The sequence below is a fragment of the Gadus macrocephalus genome, chromosome 1 (genome assembly GCF_031168955.1).
Source record: "Gadus macrocephalus chromosome 1, ASM3116895v1".
NCBI lineage: Eukaryota > Metazoa > Chordata > Actinopteri > Gadiformes > Gadidae > Gadus > Gadus macrocephalus.
This window is the reverse complement of record NC_082382.1, coordinates 13,415,748-13,437,567: the sequence shown is the minus strand read 5'-3', so window position 1 is coordinate 13,437,567 and position 21,820 is coordinate 13,415,748. Positions and strand designations below refer to the sequence as shown.

At 49.8% G+C, this 21,820-nt stretch overlaps 1 protein-coding gene across 6 annotated transcripts in view; it reads right to left on the bottom strand.

The window, feature by feature from the left end:
* Positions 1 to 267: 267 nt before the first annotated feature.
* Positions 268 to 21,820, bottom strand: part of rerea (arginine-glutamic acid dipeptide (RE) repeats a) — a 126,298-nt gene continuing 104,745 nt past the window's right edge. For 5 of the 6 annotated variants that reach the window (XM_060046723.1, XM_060046714.1, XM_060046729.1 and 2 more), the window contains 12 exons: positions 18,864 to 18,944; positions 9,178 to 9,340; positions 8,948 to 9,040; positions 8,094 to 8,293; positions 7,283 to 7,444; positions 6,833 to 6,946; positions 5,166 to 6,640; positions 4,531 to 4,753; positions 3,712 to 4,420; positions 3,203 to 3,376; positions 2,877 to 3,057; positions 268 to 2,444 (listed from right to left, as the gene is read on the bottom strand). In XM_060046723.1, the coding sequence (XP_059902706.1) occupies positions 2,411 to 2,444; positions 2,877 to 3,057; positions 3,203 to 3,376; positions 3,712 to 4,420; positions 4,531 to 4,753; positions 5,166 to 6,640; positions 6,833 to 6,946; positions 7,283 to 7,444; positions 8,094 to 8,293; positions 8,948 to 9,040; positions 9,178 to 9,340; positions 18,864 to 18,944 (3,609 nt within the window). In that variant the 3' untranslated portion in view covers positions 268 to 2,410. The remainder of the gene's footprint in view (positions 2,445 to 2,876; positions 3,058 to 3,202; positions 3,377 to 3,711; positions 4,421 to 4,530; positions 4,754 to 5,165; positions 6,641 to 6,832; positions 6,947 to 7,282; positions 7,445 to 8,093; positions 8,294 to 8,947; positions 9,041 to 9,177; positions 9,341 to 18,863; positions 18,945 to 21,820) is intronic. The other variant, XM_060046736.1, reaches the window with a different exon arrangement.

Genomic DNA, 21,820 nt, shown 5'->3' with positions numbered 1-21,820 from the left:
GCGGGCTTAACAGTCATTGGCTAGAGGGTCGAGGGGTGGGGCGATGACGTCATTGTTTACGGTTTCAGGCGTCCACACGAATCCAAAACGAAACCGGGTAGATTTGAAACCACCTCCGAGGGTGGTTTCAGAAGTTTGCGGTTTCGGTCAGCGGATTCGCCGGCTTCGTGTGGACGGAAGGCTGAACCGTACAAGACCTTTGCGGTTTCGCCATGAAATCGGCTTCGTGTGGACGGGGCCTCAAATGACATAAATAAACTCATGTGATGTGGTGTAACTTAGTCATTTATTTTAATTCCACACATTTTTCCAAAAAAAAATACAAAATACTCAAATGGAGAGAACACAGGACTCACAATTGTTCTTATTATTTCTACTTTTTGTTTACATTGTGTCATCCCATGGCAACTACTAGTATGTACAATAAGCTTCAAGATAACCAGTATATATATAAATCTTAGCAGTCAGAATTTACATTCTGCTATTGCCGCTTTGAAACAAGAAGCTAAACCATTGACAACACTTAACATCAAAGCTTCTTGGAGACACGAAAAGAGGGACTTGGAAGGCAGGGGGGTTGAGGCAGGAAGGATAATGAGAGACATCGAAACAGACATAGTGAGAGAGAGACATCGAGACAGACAGACAGAGAGAAAGAGACACAGAGAGAGAGAGAGAGAGACGGGTAGATGATGACTGAGATGAAGTGACAAACAGATTCTCTCAGGGCTTGCCAGACTTAATTATTAAGGGACATAAGCTGGCCTACGTCCGCAAGCTTCCAGACACGTTAGATAGTGTGATATCTTCCAAACATAAGAGCCCTACCTCTGTACGCGTTCACGGATAAACGATAATAATAAAAAAACGAGTGTAGCCACAGTTTACCGGGTATCAATATAAAGTATAAAAGTAAGATAACTAGTTCTTGGTGCATAGCACAAACAACGCAAGGACCACCAAAAACCTTGTTACGTATGCTAAGGCAGGGAGCCCGGAGAGAAATCACACATGGGCGTACACATACTGGGTTGACAGGTGAGCATACATGTAACAGTCAGTGATCTCACACACGCATACACACACGCATACACACACGCAGGCTCAACACATCCTCCACAGAGGAATGGACGAGGCCGGTGGTCCCTCTCTTGGGGGTCCTGGGTGCAGGGGACACAACCCTCCACCCGCCCTCTGCTCCGTAGTGTCACAGTCAACAGCCAGGGATGGAGGATGAAGCATGACGGCGGGAACCGTAATACAGAACTTGGTTTGAGCAACACCATGTCTTATGGCACTGGCTGAGGACCAAGCCATCTGAAATGTCTTATAGGGCTCCAGTTGCAGTTGTGGTGAAATGTTAAAATCTGTTTCTATAGAACAGGCGTTAAAAGGACCCGGAGGAGTAACCCTCTCGTAAACCCCTCAGTTCGGTCCGAAATTAAAACGTGTGGCGGCACATTTCTCAGCTCTATGAGTGAAGCGTTGGAATCCAATGGATGGAGGTCAAAGATGTTCTGTCAGTGCAATTTGTCTTTTCTCTCCTCCCCCGTCGGGCCCCGGGGTGTATGTCACAGGCACCCCGGTGACCACAGCGTCACCTTTTCAAGTGTTTTCAATTCAGTTTAACTCACGCTGAGTTCGCCCGGTCTGACACTCTGGTGCCTCTCGCAATGTGGTGTGTGATGGACCAGTTGATGGATGGATGAACGAGATAAGTCCACATTGAATCATGACTCTCGCAGTGGGGGGTGGGAATAGGACAACAATAAAAAGGTTGGCTGCCTGTGTAATGCCTTGGTTCTCCCCTCTGAAACAAGGGATAATGCTTCGAAAAAAACAAATGTACTGGAGGCTGAGACGACTTGGGTTGGAGTCCACACCTAGTAGTAATAATAATAATTATAATAATAATTATATGTTTATATATACTATTTACAGACTCAGAAATGCCATGCTGTAGCTTTTCTTAAAATTATGAAAAAACCCAACAATGTATTAAAATAAATGTTGAATTTAAGAATAGCACTTGTATATTTTCCATAAACTGTCTGACCGGTCTCATTTTTTTAAAATATTTTTCGTGGTTGTCATTGATAAGCACAGTGTCTTGTTCTAGCACCTACAAAAAATGTCAAGGAAGTTTGTCATGCAGGAGCCTTGAGAATGTTGTTACTACTGGCTATATACCAAAAGAAAGTCAATGTCTTGAAAAAAAAAAAGGTCCATGGACAGGAACGTAAGCCGAAACAAACAGTTCTCAGACGATCCGCTCGTCCGCTCTGCGCTTGGTGACTGAATGTGTGTTCAAAGGAGCTCTCGCCTCCCTCCCCAGACCAGTACGTAACAACGTCCTTCCGTGTCTGTCAGTCAGGCTCCTCCCCCCTCAGGGAAACGGGGGGGGCGGGCCTTACAGCTGCTTGTCGCTTTCCTTCTTCAGTCGACTGAAACGCAACAACATTACGTACGTTAGATACAGAGCTGATACGGGCGAGCAGGCTGGTCTAGAGGTTAGGGGGTTTGAATCCCAGCCAGAAGGTTCAGGGTTTGAACCTCTGTGTTCCCTGTCTACCTGCTGGCATTCTTGAGCAAGATGCCTTATGCCTACCTTCTCCTTAACGACTTAATGATCAAAATAACAGAAAGTCACTTTGAATAGAAACATCCACAAATTGACCAATAGAGGGAAGGATAGTTTAGCGGTAAGCGGGTTTGACTTCCTGCAAGAACATTCTGAGTGTTCTTTCCGAGGCCCAATGTCTGCCCACCAACATGGAGGCCTCCTTGAGCAAAATAGCCAACCCCTTAACTGCTCATTTAACGAGCCAGCGGGGCAGGAGATTGACAGTAGTCCAGTAGAGGGGCCCGGGGCTCACCTGTAGTAGTCCTCCTGGCCAGGCAGCGGGCCCCCGTGCATGTGGTGGTGCCCGTGGAGCCACTGCTGCTCCATGGCCAGCCTCTGCAGCTCCGCCGACTGGGCGTGCATGGCCTGCAGGTGGTGGGCCGCTGACATGGGCGGCGCCAGGCCGGGCGGGAGGTCCCGGGGGTAGGGGGTCCCTGGAGAGGAGGGGGGGGGGGGAAGCCAGAGAGGTGAGTGATTGAGCGTGTCTGTGTAAGTATAGTATAGAGTGTATTTGAAGCAAGGCTTTTGCAGGTGTTGGAGGTGGAGGGGGTGTGAGGGGAAGTGTGGGGGGTCTCGTACCGAAGACGGGGTGACGCAGCATCTCGTGTTCGTGCTGCGGCTGGCCCATGAGGGAGTTGGGGATGGCACCGGGTGGGTAGGGGAAGCGGGCCAAGTGGGGTCCTCCTCCCAGGGGGTCCATCGCTAGCGGATGGCCCCCGGAACCTGGAGGACACACAAGGCATTCGCCACCACCTTCTGGGGGTTAGTATCTTCAGGGTCAGGGCACTCATCACAGCATCATGTATCAGAGTGGCACGCTCTACGCATCAATATCACTGTAACTGCAGTGTAAAGAGACTAAAGAAATAAGTAACATACACATGAATCAATATAAAACGGGTATTAACTTCAGACACTTCTTTGACTTTTGGAAATATTTCTACAGCTTTTAATAAAAAAATATTAGGCATCATTATAATCGGTATCCCTTTACGATAACAAATGTGCGTATAAAATGGACCACTTGGTGTCAGTCTCTTAAAGCCTCTACAGCAGCCTCCACGTGGAGGTGCAGGGGGTGCGTTCACCTTGGTGGAGTGGGTCCTGTTGGTGCAGGTGGAGGTGTGAGTGGATGTGCGAGTGCTGGTGGTGGTGCGGCGTGACGTTGAACATCTGCAGCCGGGCGATGGGGTCGTTGGCCACCGACGCCACCCGCTCCATGTGGAGCCTCTCGGCCGCCAGGCGCTCGGGGTAGCTCATGTCAGGCCGGCCGTGGGGGCCGGCCAGCGCCAGTCGCTCCCGCTCCAGGGGGTTGAGGCCCGGGTGGAAGGAGGCGAAGGGGTGAGGGCCGGCCATGGGGGGCAGGCTGATGGCCCCGTGGCGGGCAAAGTGCTCCATGGGGTTGGTGGAGGGGTGCATGCCGTCCATCTCCGGCGGCTTCATCTCGAAGCCGGGCTTCATGCGCTCCCGCAGCTCCCTCTCGCGCATCTCCCGCTCCCGCATCTCGCGCTCCCGGTGCTCGCGCTCCCTCATGCCGGGGTCGGCGTTGTACATGTGGTAGGCCAGCAGGGGGTCGTTGGGGTTGAGCGACACGAAGAAGGGGTGGTTGCGGTTGGTGGGCGACATGACGTGGGGGCGGGCGTACTCGCTGAGGGTGCGCAGGGCGGGCGTGTCCGGGCCGATGTAGGGCGGCACGGCGGCGATGGTGGTGGGGGGCCCCTCGAAGGAGGGGCGCCCGTGGCCTTGGCCCCCCATCTGGAGGTCGCCCATTCGGTTGTCGTGAGAGCTGGAGGCTTTCTGTGAGGGGGGAGAAGTAGGGACAAGTTAAGTATGATCAAATGGTTCTATTTGTTTACATTATGCTTCAGAATAAACAACAGATGAGGGCATCGTATGAAAAGGGTTACCGCTGCTCTCTCCGCCTCCTTTTCTCGTTCCCGTTCTCTGTCCCGCTCCTTCTCTCGCTCTCTCTCCTTCTCCTTCTCCTCCCGGATCTTCTGCTCCGCGTCCCTCTTGGCTTTCTCCAGAGCCTCCTCTCGTTTCTTGGCCAGCTTGGAGGAAGCCATCGGAGTGAAGTACAAGTCTGTCCTAGAACACGAGTTGTAGCCTCGGTCCAGGTGCTTGTAAAACCTGTGGTCCAGAAATAAACAAATACATTATGATACATTACTGTTGTTGGTCTTACCCCATGCTATCCTGCGGTATCCAACAGGAACCCCATTACCCTGTCCGTCAGTTTAAACCTCCATTATGAGTTTAAAGAAAGCCTCAATGCTGCTCCTTGCCACTTAAGCACAAGGCCACTTAAGAAGCCTCCGGACCCATCCTACTGTGATTAATCTCCCTGCTCTGATCAGCCAGTCAGAGCTAGAAGCTAATCTGGGCTTTGAACGAAGGGTTAGGCTGAAGATATGCAGTTGAAAGCCTACGGGCTGGGAGGAAGTCCTGAGCTACACATCATCTTAACCCGGAGTCAAGCTGCACCTCACTCCGACGACCTCCTCTGAACGCCCGCGGGGGGGGGGGGGGCTCGTGTACATACCTCGCCGATTGGCTGGCGTGGCTGGGAGTGTTGACGACAGTGGGCTCGGGGGAGGGGCTTCTCTGCGGCGGAGGCGGGCTCTCGGGCTCCTCCATCTCGTCCAGGGGCTCCTCCTTGATGTGCACGGCCTGCAGCGGGGGCCCGCCGCTGGTGCAGGAGGCGGACGCGGGGAGGGGCATGGAGATGGACGAAGACGAGGGGGCGGAAGACGACGATGACGAGGAGGAAGAGGCGGCGGAGGGAGGCTGACAGCGCTCCATGGGATTCGTCGAGGCTGGGGGAGGGCCGGCGGGGGCCAGGGTAGGGCTGAAGGGCAGGGAGGGATGAGAGTGAGGGGGGTGAGGGGGGTGGGACGGGAAGGGCGACTGCAGGGGGCCACAGCCGGGGGGTGCAGCAGCAGCGGCCGACGACGGCGGCAGGGGGGGCGGCTGTGAGGGGGCCTGGTGGCAGGACGACGAGAGGAGGCTCTGGGACTGGGTGAGGATGGGGGGCTGGGCCGGAGGGGGGTGCAGCTGCTGGCCCTGAGGCATGAGCTGCAGGGGGGGCGGGTGCGCCGAGGGCGGGTGGTGGGTGGACAGCGAGCTGAGGGGCTTGAGGGCGGGCGGAGGGGGCAGGTTGGAGGGCATCTGGGGGAAGGGAGGGGCCGAGAGGTGGGGCGGGTGTTTGTGGGACTGGGGGTTCGCCATCTGCGGGATGGGGGTGGTGGGCGGGGGCTTGATGTGGGGCATGGACATGGGGGCGGGGAGCAGCGGCTGCTCCCGGGGGGGCTGGCCCATGCCCTGGGAGGAGGACGGGGGCGTGTGGGACCGCGGTTGCGATTGGCTGGCGATGGAGGAAGGCGGCAGCTGAGGCTGGCCCATGGGGGAGAAGCCCTGAGGAGGGTGGGGCATGTGTCCAGAGGGGCCCGCCTGAAGAGGGTGAGACATGGGGGGCATGGGCCCGTGGTGCGAGCCGGGTAACGACTGGGGGGGGCCCGGAGGCTGAGTCAGAGGGGAGTGAGGAGACGGCAGCCTCTGAGGATGGAGGGCGCCCCCCGGTTGGATGAGAGACAGAGGGCCAGCCTGCGGGTGAAGCTGGGGAGGTAGAGAGGAGGCCGAGGCCGCTGTAGGGGGGAGCGGCAGGGGGATGAGGGGGGCCGAGGACGTGGGGGGCGCGGGGGCTGAGGAGGTGCCCGGCTGACAGTGGATGACTGGAGGGTGCTGCTGGGCCTGCAGGAGCTGCTGCTGCTGCTGCTGCTGCTGCTGTTGTTGTTGTTGTTGTAGGAGCTGGAGCTGGAGCTGCTGCTGCTGCTGGGCGGACGAGTCCGAGTCGCTCTCGTTGTCGCGGGGGCTGGGGATGCTGGGCGAGGAGCTGCGGTTGTCCTGGTCAATGTCTTTGGGGTCACTGCTCAGCTCCTCGTTGACGCTGCGGCTGTCCGAGCTCTCGCCCTCGCCCTCCCCCTCGCACTCTGACGGCGAGTCCGGTCGGCTCAGCTCCTTCAGGGACAGAGGACGGGAGAGGTGTCAGCTCTTGGAAGGTGGAACCTGCATCATACTACTATATACTAGACTACATTGTTTGTATCACACAGGTTAGGGAATGACTGTTTCTGGTTGGTCAAATTTAGGAGCTAATTAGAACAGCAGTTAGAGCAATAATGCTTCGCCATAACAAACACAACCGCTCACCTGTGTCTTTGACTTTTTGGGGCCGGCCCGGTCGGGTTCTTCCGTGTCGGACGCACCCTTCTCTCTCTGTCGCTTGACACTCTTCATGGGTGAAGGTGCCTCGTCCTTGATCTTCTGTGGGTGCAAAACACAGCATTAGGAGAGACTCTATCAGGACGCGCCGTCCCTCAAGTCTAAACCCGGAACACGAGCTTCACTCCGTTTCCCTGCTCATCGCGGCTTCACGCGGCCCACTGTACATTCATTTTGGCCAAATTTGCTATGCTTGGTCACAGTCCAACATTTCGTTACTCTCATGATCAATTATTTGGTGGGCCGTTTATTAGGATGGCACTAGTTCTGAATGGTCCATGCCATTATAATGCTGTTGCTTAATGTGGTTCAGCTAATATATGAGGACTGGTGATCCCCACATGGGGCCTAATGGCCGCCTCGTGGCTGGCGCAGTACCTTGCTGGTCTTCTTCATGGGGTCCATCTTGCTGTCCGTGCTGTCTGTGCTGGCAGCGCTGGGAGAGGTGCGGCCGCTGGAGCGGAGGTCCTCGTTGGTGGGCGAGGCGCGGCCATCGGGGCTGCCCGTCTGCTTCTTACGACCACTGCGTAGCGTCGACATCTGCCCAGACGACACCACAAGCCCCCGGTTAGCACAGCAACACGCACACGGTAAGGCGGCCGAGATTACCTTTTTATCATTTCCATTTGTTATTCGGTGTCCTTTAGACGTGTTGACATGCCATCGGGGACCGAGTGAGAGAGTTTAAAGCGTTCGCAACGACTAAACATAAACTATACGTCTCAACGTGCTACTGCTTGCTCTAAGTGTACAGAGTGATGGATAACTGCTCTCAAGCCAAGGCTCTGGGGAGAGAGAGAGTGATGAGGAGGAGGAGGAGGGGAGGAGAGAGTGATGAGGAGGAGGAGAAGGAGGGTAGGGGAGGAGAGAGTGATGAGGAGGAGGAGAAGGAGGGTAGGGGAGGAGAGAGTGATGAGGAGGAGGAGAAGGAGGAGGAGAGAGTGATGAGGAGGAGGAGGAGGAGGAGGAGGAGAGAGTGATGAGGAGGAGGAGGAGGAGGGTAGGGGAGGAGAGAGTGATGAGGAGGAGGAGGAGGAGGGTAGGGGAGGAGAGAGTGATGAGGAGGAGGAGGAGGAGGAGGAGGAGGAGGAGGAGGAGGAGGAGGAGGAGGAGGAGGGTAGAGGAGAGTGTGATGAGGAGGAGGAGGAGGAGGGTAGAGGAGAGTGTGAGGGCAGAGGAGGGTTCCCACCGAGCCGCGGTTCCGTCGGGTCCTCATGCTATGCTTCCCGCTGAGTCCATCCTCTTCCTCTTTGACAGGTTTGAACATGAAGGGCGGAGGGTCCACGGGCTTCTCGATGGGCGGCAGCTCGCCGTACTTCTTGAAGTGGATGCGGCAGTCAGTGCACAGCAGGATGTTCTCCCGGCCCCCGTGGTGCCAGTCTTTGGAGTCTAGAAGGAGGGAGGGGGGGGGGGGAAAGGCAGTTTACAGAGAGGTACCGCAACCAAACGTGAGAGGAACCTCGCCCGTAACCAGTCGTCACCACAAGGGGAACACAGGCCTTAAACGACGTTCTAATGTGACATCTGAGGGCTATGCTCATGTTGACACTTGAAAACATATGACCGCCTGTTTGTTAACAACTAAAATTATAACAAAAGCTTGGGGTAGTAGTAAGAGGGTTAGCTGCAAGCCCTTTCCTAAGCCTCTGTTATTTGTATCGTAGAACAGACGAGGTTAAAAGGAGTTAACACCATAAAGGCCTAGCTATGAGCCGGTCCTGTTGTGGCAGCAGCCATGTTAAGCTCTGTCAGATGGGGAGCTGACACGGGGAGCCAGCTGTGTGCAGAGAGGGCCGGGATAATGAGCTGCAGCAAGTCAACCGGCTTGTGGGCTTGTGTCTGATTTGATCAAATTAGTCCTGACATCCGCTGATGCCCATCTGTCACCCGGCACTGTGTGGTGCAGGCAGGGGTGGGGGCCGGCGGGGGCACGGATCAGAATCATGATGGGAGTAGTCATGTGGGGCTGCGGTGTAGCGGTTATCCGGACGTGTGCACAGAAAAAAGTGACAATTTGCCAAGTGAGAAATAGAAGTATCTTACTGGTGCTAAAACAGTGTCGGCAGGCGTAGCCCTTCAGCTCCTGCTCGCTGTCTTCGCTGTCAAAATCATCTTCACTGGCTGAGCTGAGGTCCACTGCAAGAGGGGAGACAACACAATTTAATACATCCTAATCCTGCCACGGAAACGCCACAGACAGGTCCACCAACCACAGGAAGCGTGATATGTATTCCCCAGCCTTTCGAATGGAGGCAGCGCGAGTGTTTGCTTACAGAACTCGCTGGAGGGGGGTCTTGACGGCGTGTTGACGGGGGTGGAGGCAGTGCGTGTCTTGATGCGCCGGAAGACGGGCTGGCGACGGTGTCGGCGGTGGGCTCGGGAGCTGGCCGCCTCTGGGGTCTTCTTCCAATAGTAGTAGAAGGTGATTAGTTCCCCCTGGGAAGGAAAAAAACAATAGTGATGTTGAGGGACCCATGCTGTGGTGGAGAACGGTATCATATCCTCAATTGCATAAAAGATAATTAAACAATATATTTTATAGACCGCTAAAAGAGGGAACATTCACAATCCACATTGTCACAATGTGTTCCACAATCAACGTCACCCAAATTTTGATACATTCAAAGAAACGCAGATTAATCCGGCCAACTGTTTGCAACAAGAGCAGCATTATAATGGAGCATGGTCACAGAATCCATGCCGGGTTTTGCGGCTGTCCGGGTGTGTTTGTGCTACGACCGTGTCTGCCCCAGGATTAGGTTAGGAGGCTGGCTGAATGCAGGGTTATAAGGATCAGTGCCGTGCTGGCTGCCTGGGTGGCAGGGGCTTGAATGGGAACAAAAGAACATGTCGGGGAGAGCTTTGGCGCTACAAATAGGGAGTGAAATGGCTCCTTGCCCCTCCACTGGAAGAGTCAATTGAACTTTAATCAAACATTCGGAGGGGCGCCCTTGCCAGTGAGCAAGGCGGATAAATCCAGTTCACAAAAGGGCTGCTAGGAAATCAATAGCCAACTGAAACATTAACACATGCAATCATGGATCAGAAAGCACTTTGCCGGGGCAGTCTGTGCAAATTAACTGCCGCTTTCCAGCCACACTCAAAATAATAATAAATAAGTCCTGAAAATTGGCCACCGGAGTCAGTAGCAATTATGCAGCTTCCTGTGGGGGTTTGCCTGACTGCCATGTCGTGAACTCTAACTTGTTAGTGGTCCTCAACCAGTGCCATAATAAATCCATGAAGGTGGGAGTGGAAGGGATTGCTGGGTGAGCTGTAAGTCACCTGTAATCTTTAGGGCACAGAGGGCAGTTGTCTAAGATATGGGCCCTGCGGTCTGTTAAACTGCTGCTCAACAAAGCTCTCAGTTTTAATGGCCATCGATTGTTTTTTCTTTCCAGGTCTGGCTAAGAAACTTGACATGAATTAAAGAGGTGCGTTGCTCTAAAACATGTTAATAGCTTTGCTGCAAAGACCAGCTTGTGCCAAGTTGCTTTAATGCATTTACTTTGTAACGTTTCAAAGCTCCATGACCGACATTAACTGCAAGAGGCAGGAAGCCGTAAGACACATCAAATAATTTATTTTTAAATGCATGCAATGATCAAAAAATATAATGGTTAGGAACAAACACATTCTCACAGTATAACTGCTCCTCAACATAATATTTTATCCGGATAAGTGCAGAGCTGTCTCTGGCGAGCGGCTCCTCCCCATGTTTGCCAGCCTAAACACTATGCCTGGATCACGGGCTTGTCCCTCTATCGCTCCAACGAGCCGGGTAAATATCTGACATTAACGGTACAAGATAATTCTTTCTCAGTGACTGCTTTGACTGGCAAAGAGCTCCACTTGGGCAGCTTATGCCCCTTTAACCAGATCTGCCTTTATGTAGCGCTGTGGGGATATGCGATGCGTATCCACCCATGCCTGTAGGACTACCATCTTATCAGGCGGAGCAGTGCTGGCAACACTAAGGGAGGATATTGAGCGGCTCAATGAAACCTCTCGCATGCTTGGGGGAATTTAACCGTGGGGAGGCGGCAGAAGCTATTTATTCCAGCATGAAAGTCGCCTGAATCTTACGAGCTCGGAAGCAGTTCCACAACCAGCTCGGAGGACGACTGCAGTGGAGCACGCATCTGGAATAGTGGGATGCATTCCACATGTCTTTCCCAATGGGAGTTCACGTGATACAAATCACCCTGGGAGGATTGGTAACCCAGAGACCAATCACAAGGGGAGACTCATAACCCAAAGACAAATCGGAACAAAATGGGGAATGGTACACTCCCCCGTAGCATTTAGAGCGGCAATACTATTATCCGGGAAAATAAAGCCTTTTGGAAGAACTATTAAGGAGAATGTGCGGATGGTAACAACAACAAACAAAAAGCTATTTCCCTCCCGTCATTCGGCCCCAGTGCTCCTCAGGCTCTATTGAGTTAGCATGTGTTTCTCCCTGTTATTGAGTGGATGCAGGGCTGCCTTGTTGTGTGCCTGCCTCTCTCTTTAGAAGGGGCAGGTTGAACAGGCAGCCAGCGCAGGTGCAAACTGAGGAGAGGCGGGCGCCCCGATGTGAAATCTAATTGAAATGTGCAGATCAAAAGTGTCGAGTGGTGCCGAGCGCTGGCTTTGCCTGGTGCTTAATGACTGTTCTCAGCAGTGGCCCTCTGCCTGGCCGCTGCAGGCTGACAACCACATGGTCTCCACAGACGCGGGGGAAAGGTCACCCTGCCCCTCCATCACTTGCACTGTGTCAAGTGCCATTATATTGGGCAGGGACAAATGAAAACATTAGCCCGGGCTTTTGAATGGGACCTAACAGGTGCAACCGAGGGGTAGCTGGTAACTGGTGTGAAAAAGTGTAAAAAATAAAAATAAAAAATAACTGGGTATGGGTATATACCGGTAGTCTCTTCAGTCAGAGAACAGATACTTCATGACCCAGTGAAAGGCCTGGCGCAGTGTGAACCTCATAGAGGTAAAAAAAAAAAAAAAAAGGGAAAAAGACAATGCACAACTGCTTGCATACGGTGGATTTGTTTTTTCCTTTCACAAATAACAAGAATATAATGATCAAGAAAAATAGGCATTTAACTCCCTTAACTGCCTATTACCCCAATGGGTTTCTTAGTTGCCTATGAAAATGTCATTCCTGTGCTATTTATGTTAACAGACAGCTTGACAGTTGATATAGCTCCACTGATCTGCCTGTCAGTCAAGTGGGATCTCTCTGAAGCCTAAAATCCAATCACTGACTCACCCCATCCATAAATGTCACTAAATCTTTGTAATAGAGGCATACGCCCAAGGCTACATTTCTAGTTTAAAGCGTTAAATATCATGGCCTTGGCTGGGCTAAACAAATATGGCCTTGCATTCATTTAAAATTCAAAGATAGTGCGGCCATTTCATGTTTTTGGCATTTCTCCCCAACCATTTTTATAAACCGCACTGGTATGAAGTACATAATAAACAAAATAAATACCAGGCTGTAAAATGAAATGGAAGACTTGCCCTGGCCTCTGCAACATCATTTCTACCAAGCCACTAAATCATTGTAGAGTGCGCGTCTGCTCCCACTAACACGAAATAGTGACAACATAAGCTTGGTATTATAAGGCCTTTTTCAAATGCTTCCATCTGCAGGAGCGCTCTGGGTGGTGGATTATCCGACAAGGAATGGGCTTACCTCATATCACGACACTCAGGGCTTCCATTCCAGTTATTGCTTCTTGAAATGGTAGCGTGTGTAATGTACATGTTTGAACTCTACCAACTATTTTCATTTTGCTTGCAGCTGTGTATCTTTCTCCATGTTACCACTAGTTTGACCATCGTTGGCAAATTCGCCAATTAATTGTATTCTATACTACTATATACTCTCATTTACTTTCACTAGCAAAAAAACACCTTACTAGCACCTTTAGTGGCAACATTAGCAAACTTAGCTCGCAATGCTTGGAGTTAAAGGGGACATATTATACCCCCAGGTGTGAGTGTGATTAGTCCTTACAAGCCGTTTCGAAAATCTGCCCCATATGACATCATTAGTGGGCGTGTCCGCCTAGATCTGTGCTGGATAGATCAGTCTACCAGCCAACCAAGTGGACTGAAGTAAACGTTGCTCATCTATCCAGCACAGATCTAGGTGGACACACCCACTAATGATGTCATATGTGGCAGATTTTCTAAACGACTTGTAAGGCTAATCACACTCACACCTGGTGGTAGAATATGTCCCCTTTATGGTCAGTGGAGAAAGCTGTTGCTGTTTAGACAGATATGATGTATCATTCCTCTAAAACAGTTAACAGCTGACAGCTTAAAATAATATAAACTTTGAAGCAGGATTCAGTGTCTTGCCAAACGGGATTTCGCAGCTCAAAAAGAGATATTCTACACTTCTCGAAGTAGACAATTGGACCTAAAAGTGAACCATTACAAAGTACCAGCGAGATGTCTTCAAAATACTTCTGATTCAAACACAAGCACACATAATGGTGTGCATTTACTCTCCTGAGCGTCTGCAGGGTAATTACAGCCTACCCCTACTCCTTTCCGGTATGTTTGAGCCATCATCCTGAAAGCCTACAGAGGACAGCGTGTGGCCTGCAGGCGGGGATGAGGGCGAGGGCTAAACTCATGTATTTACACTCTCATCCCCTCTCGGGCGCAGGCCACAGCAGATGGTTTCTGTTTTTCCTGGCAGATTTGTGACACGGCCACAAAAGGCCCCTACTTTGACACAGAGCCAAACGGTTAAGGCCGTTACTGGCAGGAGCCGGAAAGGAAGGAGAGAACAGGGGAATTAGGGAGGGGAGGGCTGGGGAGAGAACCAGCGAAGGATAACAATGGACAATCAACATTAAAAAAAAAATCACCCAATAAAAAAAAAAAATCACCCCTACATTTTAGACCAATGAGTCAGTTAGGGAGTTGAGAAAACAGCAGGAGATATGTTCCCTCACTGTGTGCTTGTGTGTGTGTGTGTATGTGTGTGTCTGTTCCTGGTGGCTGATACTGAGTTGTGTAAACTTCCATTAGGGCTGCCGGTCTGTTCCCCTCTTGCTCCCTCCACAGTGTGCAGCCGAAGGAAGGAGGAGGAAGAGGAGGAGTGGGAGGAAGAAAGGAGCTGTGAGGCTCACTTCAGAGCGAGGCAGAGGAGAATGTTTATCTTTGGGGTTGAATTAAACCGAGGCTTAATGGTGACACATCACCTCTACGCATGTGCTTTCCACTGCTCACTAAGTCGAATGGTTAATACAGTGTATTTCTCCAGTAAGTGGTACTTTTGCATCATTCCAATGCATTTTGGAAAGGACGAGGTTTGGCTTAATGTTATTAGGAGGGGAATATTATTCCTTCATGCCACATCTGGAAAAACTAAATCTGTCCCTCAATCCAGATTTAAGTTCTGCAAAAAGATTTGAATCACTACTGAATATTATACAACTAGTTTGTCGGGTGCTAAACTGCATTATCTTTTTAAAATTTACTAACTAGCATTTCATAAAAATAAATGCTGTTCAAGAAAGAAACGCTCTCAATGCTACCATACAGTTGTGGGAGCATTATCATTTGTTTTGAATATACAATGAATTGCGATACTTTAATTGCCTGAATACCGGTAAAAAAAAGATTACACTTTTATGGTGAAGTACAATATACATATATAAAAGAGCTCCACGGCTCAATTAGAACCAGCCTTTCTTTTTACCAGTGACAGCACAAGACCATGTTAACCTTATAAGTAAAGGCCTTACGCAGCTCAATAAAAAGTAGACCTTCTGCTCAGTAATGCCTCCAAGCAGACAGGCGGGTGAAAATGAACACTGAAAGGCTCTTGGCTGGGCCACTAGTGTGCGTGTGCATGTGTGTGAAAGGCAGTTAAATAGACAGCCTTTCCCTGCTGCGCGGAGCCTTTCTGCCGGAGAATGACTGAATAAGCTCTGCTTTCACAGGTCAGGGATGCACACGCTGAAGAATCAGCACTCATGTTTTTCCTGCTGTAAGCGCTTTTCCAATGAAAGCCGATTGGATAACAACAGAGCTTTTTGCAGAAAGGGGGAGGGGGGGGGGTCGTTCTGCTGATAAGCTGGTCCCACCCTAAAAATCACAACACGGAGCTGACCAAAGAACTCAATTACAGCGGAAGCGCCCTTCCTCCAGCCACTCCATCTATTAGGCTCAACAAGGTTTGACTACACTCACAGGGAGGCTAAATCGCCAGTAGCCTGCCGGAGGATCATTTATCCCTGACGAGCGTTCATTTGAACACGCTACATCGTTTACTAAGCACACGGACGCTATTCCCTCAATCTGGCTGCAGCTGTTGCAGAGCAGGCCTGGCAGTACGTGGGTCTGGTTTAATCAGCGTCGGGCCCAAAGTACTCATAATCAGGCTCAACCCCGGGCCCCCGTGCCGCTGGTCGAAGGACGTGGCAATGAATCGGGCTTGACATGTGTACAGATTGTGCAGAGGCAAACATCTGCTGTGAGGCTGTGTTGTAAACAGCGCTCGCATGGTGCCCACCACATTGCCTGTGAAGGACAGTGCCTACAGGCAGGGAGGGAGGGTCACATGTCCCCTTCGTCTGGATGCTCCTCTGACAGCATCTCAGGAGATCTCCTCCTGGTTTATGTGTTTTTAAATCGACAGTGGTACCGCGGTACATGTTCACACACTGTGGCGTTTGTGATTCTACACAAAGAACGGCTATTGGGTGATAAAAAGACTGCAATGATATTTGGTGTGCATTATATTTTTCTAACAGTTCGAAACAATGCTGAATAAAAAATATAAATAATAATTCAATCTAAATGTTTTATTTCTCTTGAGAGAATATCAATTTAGTTTTAATAGTTATTTGACAATACAATTGAACCAGCTCAACAAATAATATTTATTCACCCCCTTAATATCCTTTGTGCTGCATATTTTTGTTATGTTTTTTAACTGCTGCAATGATAAAAGGGTACACACATCTATCAAAGGATTCAATAAAATTATCATTAATTATCATTAGCAAGATTAAACTTTATTGCTATGTATCTGAGGGAAATTAAAAATCTAACTGTTCCTTTCATAAAATTAAAGTGGAAACTGTCCCATAACTCATCCACTTTAACTTGTGACCACTTAAACTCTGCACCATTGCAACCAGAGCATATGTAGCGCTGCTCCGTTGAGCCTCTATTAAGCCAAACCAAACTATTTGTCCAGTGGAAAATATCGGGACCAAGACTAAGACCTGATCAAGCCGCTTCAGCGCAGTGAACCATTGGGAACGATAGTAGTGGCCGGCTCAACTTCTGTGACATTCTCTCCTGAGTGGAAGGAAAATGGTGGCGGTGCGGGATCGCTGCAGACATCCAGGCGACACACCCACTTCCCCCTCCGGGCTTTTATGTGACTTTATATAAAGCATTCCTGAGCGCTAGTCAGGCCTGGTGTGTTTACACAGCGTACTGGCTGGCCCTGGCACTGGCTGTTGCAGTGCCCCTGACGCTTCAGGGCCAGCACAGCTATTAGTTGCTGTATTGCGGGGGGGGGGGGGGGGCAGTAGAGGACTGACCATTCTGAAGCCTAACCCTCCAGCTAATCATGACCAGAGCGCTTCCCGGCCTGGGCTCTGGCTGAGGACGCTGGGTGATCGAGTGCACGGCCCTGGGCAGGACATGCTACAGGAACACCCGCACTCATACAGAGCACATCTCCTCGCATGGCTTGGCATTGCACGATGGAGAAATCCCCCGTCCCTCAATTTGCCCTCTCTCCATTTCCCGGACATCCAACAATCTTGTGAGATTGTGGTTCTTCCATGTTCAGCAGCTTTCCTGAGGGGGCTGAATTGACAGGCAAGTTCACAGATCAGCCTTTCTAATCACAAGCACAGGTTCCATAGCAGGCTTCTGCAAGCCGTTTATTTTTGGCCTCGGTAACAACCCTGCAACACTGCTTTCCAGCGGCTACATTTAGCCGGCTCGAACTACGCTACCTTACTCTCTCCCAGTCATCCACTCGTCTTTGCCTATGTTTAATGGGCAGTTTATCTTTCCATTTGAAAGCCAAAGAGAGGGAGGCGCGAGGATTAATCTGTCCCTGCTCCACGCTGGGGGTGTCTGTGCCGAGTCCTGGGGTTGTATTACATCTTCTACCGCGCGCGCCCATGAACATACACACAGGCTATATTACGTCCTCAAAAGCCAATCACAGACGCACGCCATATTTTTTAACCCGGCACAAATAAGTGCAGATGATTTTTTATCAGGAAAATGAATATTCAGGGACCGTAATCCTACATTAAAGAGGTACAAATAGATTTTTGGGAAGAAAAAGATAAGACGTTTCTAACGCACTGATACACATACAAACACAACTAATGATGCAAAGACTGAAGTGGTAGGGAGAAATCAAGACATATACCTGCATGTACAGATAGAGGTTTGAGAGGGACATCTTTGACATTTCCTCAGCTCCAAACCAACTAGGGGATGAAATAGTGACGGGTGTGACAATCCCCTTTGATTTCCCTTTCAAGACTGTGGCAATCATCTGCCACTTCTAGAAATAGCCAGCATACTACAAAAAGCATGGTGTGTATCACTGTATTGTGTTCCGCTATATATGATTACATTTTTCCCTGCCGTGGGAAATGTCTTAGCTGCTTTGCATGTCACTTAACTAAAATGTGCTTTACCCTTAACCCTAAATGTCAACTTTAATAGAATTACTGAACAGAAAAATACATGTAGCCTGGTCCCCACAAAAAACGAGGAAAGAAAACAACCCATGCCATGTATGGCAGACATTCTTTATGTTCAGCTTCAAGGTTGCCGGATGGTTGCAGGGTAAACTGCTCGGTTCTGGGTTAATCATTGTTCGGAATGATTCCCTTTCTGCTACGTTAACAGGGCACAGGTTGGTTTAACGATTAATATAATGTTAGAATGCTCACACACACACACACACACACGTATGTATAAGGGGTGGAGCTCTGACAGAGGTACATCTCTCTGCCAAGGAATATAAACAAAACAATCTCAGCCGCTGGGTGCGACAGATATTAATTCAGCCTGTCTACCTACATTTCATGCCTATCAGCAAATGGCAAGGCTTAAAACAACAGACATGTCACTTCAAAGTGAAATGCAGTGAGCGACTCATTTGATTGGTTAGGATTCACATTCATCCATGCTGATCAGGATGGAGAAGTGTTTCATGCACTCAACCGGATGTCAAATGAGACATCGGTCCTGTTGGTGGTCGGGTATTCTGTGACGGAAATTAAAGAACTGTTGACCTCATTATATAAACAGTGTAACAAGCTTATTAAGGCAGGTCGATATAATAATTGATTAATCTCACTGAACTTGGAATAACAACTTTCATACTATTCTGCGTAGTTCAAAAGTAAACTTCCGATGCAATTATAGTGAAAGAACAGTATATAATAAACACAATGAACTGTGCTGTGGATAATGATTCACGTCACGTTTACACCTCTCATCACCTGCCTGCCAACTGTAGGTGCTTATAAACCCTCAATGTGTTCAGATGTATACTTTAAATGGCTGCAAACATGGCCACGGCCTGGTACTCAGCTTGGGTACAACTAAATGTTTCATAGCAGCGTGCTGAGAGAGCAAGAGAGACACACGCACACAGACACAGAGAGAGAGAGAACTAGGTATTGCAAAGCAGGGGGCTCAGGATGGCAGGCTGATCTAAGTGCTTATCAATAAGGCCTCAGGTTAGGAAACAGCTGCACACTAAACGCCAAATTAAAAATAAATGTTTACTGTTGGAGCGGTTCTGCGTATCCTGAGACAAATGTGGCTCGTTCCATGTGCCATGTCTGAATATAAAAACGAACATTATAAAAAGGTACACACGTCTCTCTTTCACTCTCAAACACCCGTTCTAACCAAGAAGGAATGAACATGAACTTACCGTTTCTTTGTTGGGAAGAAGCTCTTTCCTGATCCTGAAGAAGTTCTTGCCAAACTGTCTCAAGCCTTTAATGAAGCGTTTCTGGAGATGAACATAGAAGAGAGACACAAAGAGAACGACAACAACAACATCAGCTGGGTTTGTTAGGTCAGACCAACCACTTAATGTGACATGTGAACGACACTAGCCTCAGTTTAAAGTCCGGATTAAACACAGATTTGTCTGGGTACAAAACAAACAAGGAAAGGACAAGTCATAGTAAGAGAGAAGCTAAGACGATGTTGCCGTGTTAATGTGCACAAGGAAGATTTATAAATTATTATAATGTTTCCCACAGAACAGTGGATGGCACTGCTGATCATAGAACTCCGAAGTTCAAAGTCACAATGTAAACTTGAGTCTACAAAAAGCAATGCCAATGCCCTTAACACAGGCTTGTTTGTGCTTGTTTGTCCTATAAAATATTACTGCTTATTTATGAACAAATAAATATATCTGAAATCTGACCATGTCTAACTGGCACAAACACATGATAATAAACAAAAATGTCCAAATCCCTTCAAAAAGGCAGAATACGTAAAGGACACAGGGAGCAGCGCAGTTACAGGAATCGCTGCCACATTACATGTCCTGCCTAATTCTGACATGTAAAACTTAACTGTGACCATACGGTCAAGTCCAAAACAAACACAGCAAACCACAGCAGCAAACAGGAATAAAGCGTTAGAGAAAAGAGAAGGTAATCCCCACCTAAATGCATTTCTTCTCCTTTAAGAGAGCCACAGAGAGCGCGAGCCATAAAAAGCCGAGGCTGAAAACATTCATAACCAGCGAAGCAGACAACCAACAGATTTACTTTCTTGTTCCAGAGGCAAGCCCCGATCCTCCGTGCTCTCAACCAACCGTTTCCAAGTAACAAGCAAGTAACTCCGGCGTAAAGCGGGGAAAAGTCCTCAGGGAGACGGGGTACAAATCTCCTCGTCCAGCCACAGGTAAAAGGAAAAATTAGGGAGCAAATCCACAATGCTTCTGTCGGTACATCGCTTCTTTTTTTTTTACAAGCAAGAAATAGCTTGTCACTCTCTGCTCCTCCACTACAAAGGGGAAGGCTTTACATGTGATCTTTCTGCTAGAGAGCCTCTGGTTCACAGTGGCCTGGAAAACCCGGGGTGGAGTTCTGCGCTCCATCCTGGATTCACACACACAGCTCTCCGTTTCAGGACGCTGTGCAGGCTGTCACACGAGGGCAGGCTTAGCGTGTGTCCACCCCCCCCACACACGCCTGCAGAGACAAGCTGGAGCCCTTTCTTTCTCTCTCACTATTAAAGCAAAGTTGACCCTTTCCCTTTTAGAAGACCAGCAGTACTTGGAACGCACTCGGAGGCACAAGCCTTACTAGCGGGAGTGGGAGAGGGCAGGCGGGCAGATGCAATGTGTGTGTGTGTGTGTGTGTGTGTGTGTGTGTGTGTGTGTGTGTGTGTGTGTGTGTGTGTGTGTGTGTGTGCAGAAAAAAAGGGCTTTGGACATGTCGGGAAAAGACAAGCTGGTGGGAAAACCAGACATGGAGCTTGCAAAGTAATCTTTCCAGCCCATTTACAGTATATTATGTAACCCCAGATTGTTTACATAGTGAGCTTTGGTAGGGGACTGAAAGGGCAATATTACTGAGTTAACACATGACTCGTCTGCTACAGCAACACAGACACAACCAGACGTCTAAATCAACAGAAACTACTGCTGAAAAAATACACAGCAAACAAGGATGCACAAGCTCAGAAAAAAATGACACGCTTCAACAGGAAAACATTTGTGCCCCAACAACAAACAAGCAGAAGTACACGTCTTTGCCAGGTGTGCCTAGCTGTGCTCGGGGCACCGTAATGGAGAGGGCATGTTTATCAGCGGCGGCCGTGAGGGGGGTTCATTTGCATTAACAGAGCCAAGGTGTAGCGGTTGATTAGCCAGTAGATGGAGCCATCTCCAGTACCAGCGCTGCAGTTTGGGTTCCTTAACCACACTCGAGGGCTTAAAGGGCAGACAACCACATGATTGTCAGTCAGTGGAGATGAACCAGACGCGAGAGATGGAGAGATTAGGATACAACAACAGGGTGGGCTACGGAGTCGGTGACCACAAACCCACGTCAACCTACCATAAATGGTTCCTCTAATATTCGTCTTCATAGTTTGCGTCAAGGTATGGGAGGGGTCTTTAATATGCTCTGGGGTGTCATATTGTATTCCGGACCGGGGGTTGGCGTTTCAGTTACCTGGTGTCTGGATAAAGACCCGCCGTGACACGGAACTCTATCACAGCCAACCGATGTCATTCCTCTGATTATCTCTATTTAATAACATTTCCCTACAGTACCGTTTACACTGCTTATCTGTCTGTGGTTGCCGTGGGGTGTGAGGGCTGTGCTCCCCTCCCCACCCTCCTCTCCCTAGACGGTGGGCTCCTCCCCCCCCGGTCCTCACCCTTCCCTCTCTGCACGTCGGCTCCATTTTGAGGCTCCATTTCAGCTGCCTGGGCTCACTACTCCCCAGCCCTGCTAATAAATCATCCGCCAATCTGCTCCATGAATCGCTCTGCCCCGGCTCCGGTTACTCCAGCCCTCCGTTGCTAGGCAACACACAGAAGAAGGAGGAGGGGAGAGGGGGGGGCTAAGCGCGCCAGAGAGAAGGCGAGTGAGCCAGATAGAGTGAGATAGAGTGAGCCAGCGAGAGCGCACGCAAGCGCAAGAGAAAAAGGCAGCAAGGCAGCACTACCAAATGGCCAGCCAGTGAACAAGAAAAACAACAGGCTTCTCTCAGTGAGAGATCGTTCCAGAGAGCTGGCTACCCTTCTTCTCCCTCCCTTCTCTCCCTTTGTGTCTAACAGAGCACTATTGTGGCGCCAGGGAGGAAAAACATAAAGGAAGGAGTAGAAAGAGAGCATATGGCTCAAAAGGTCATTGT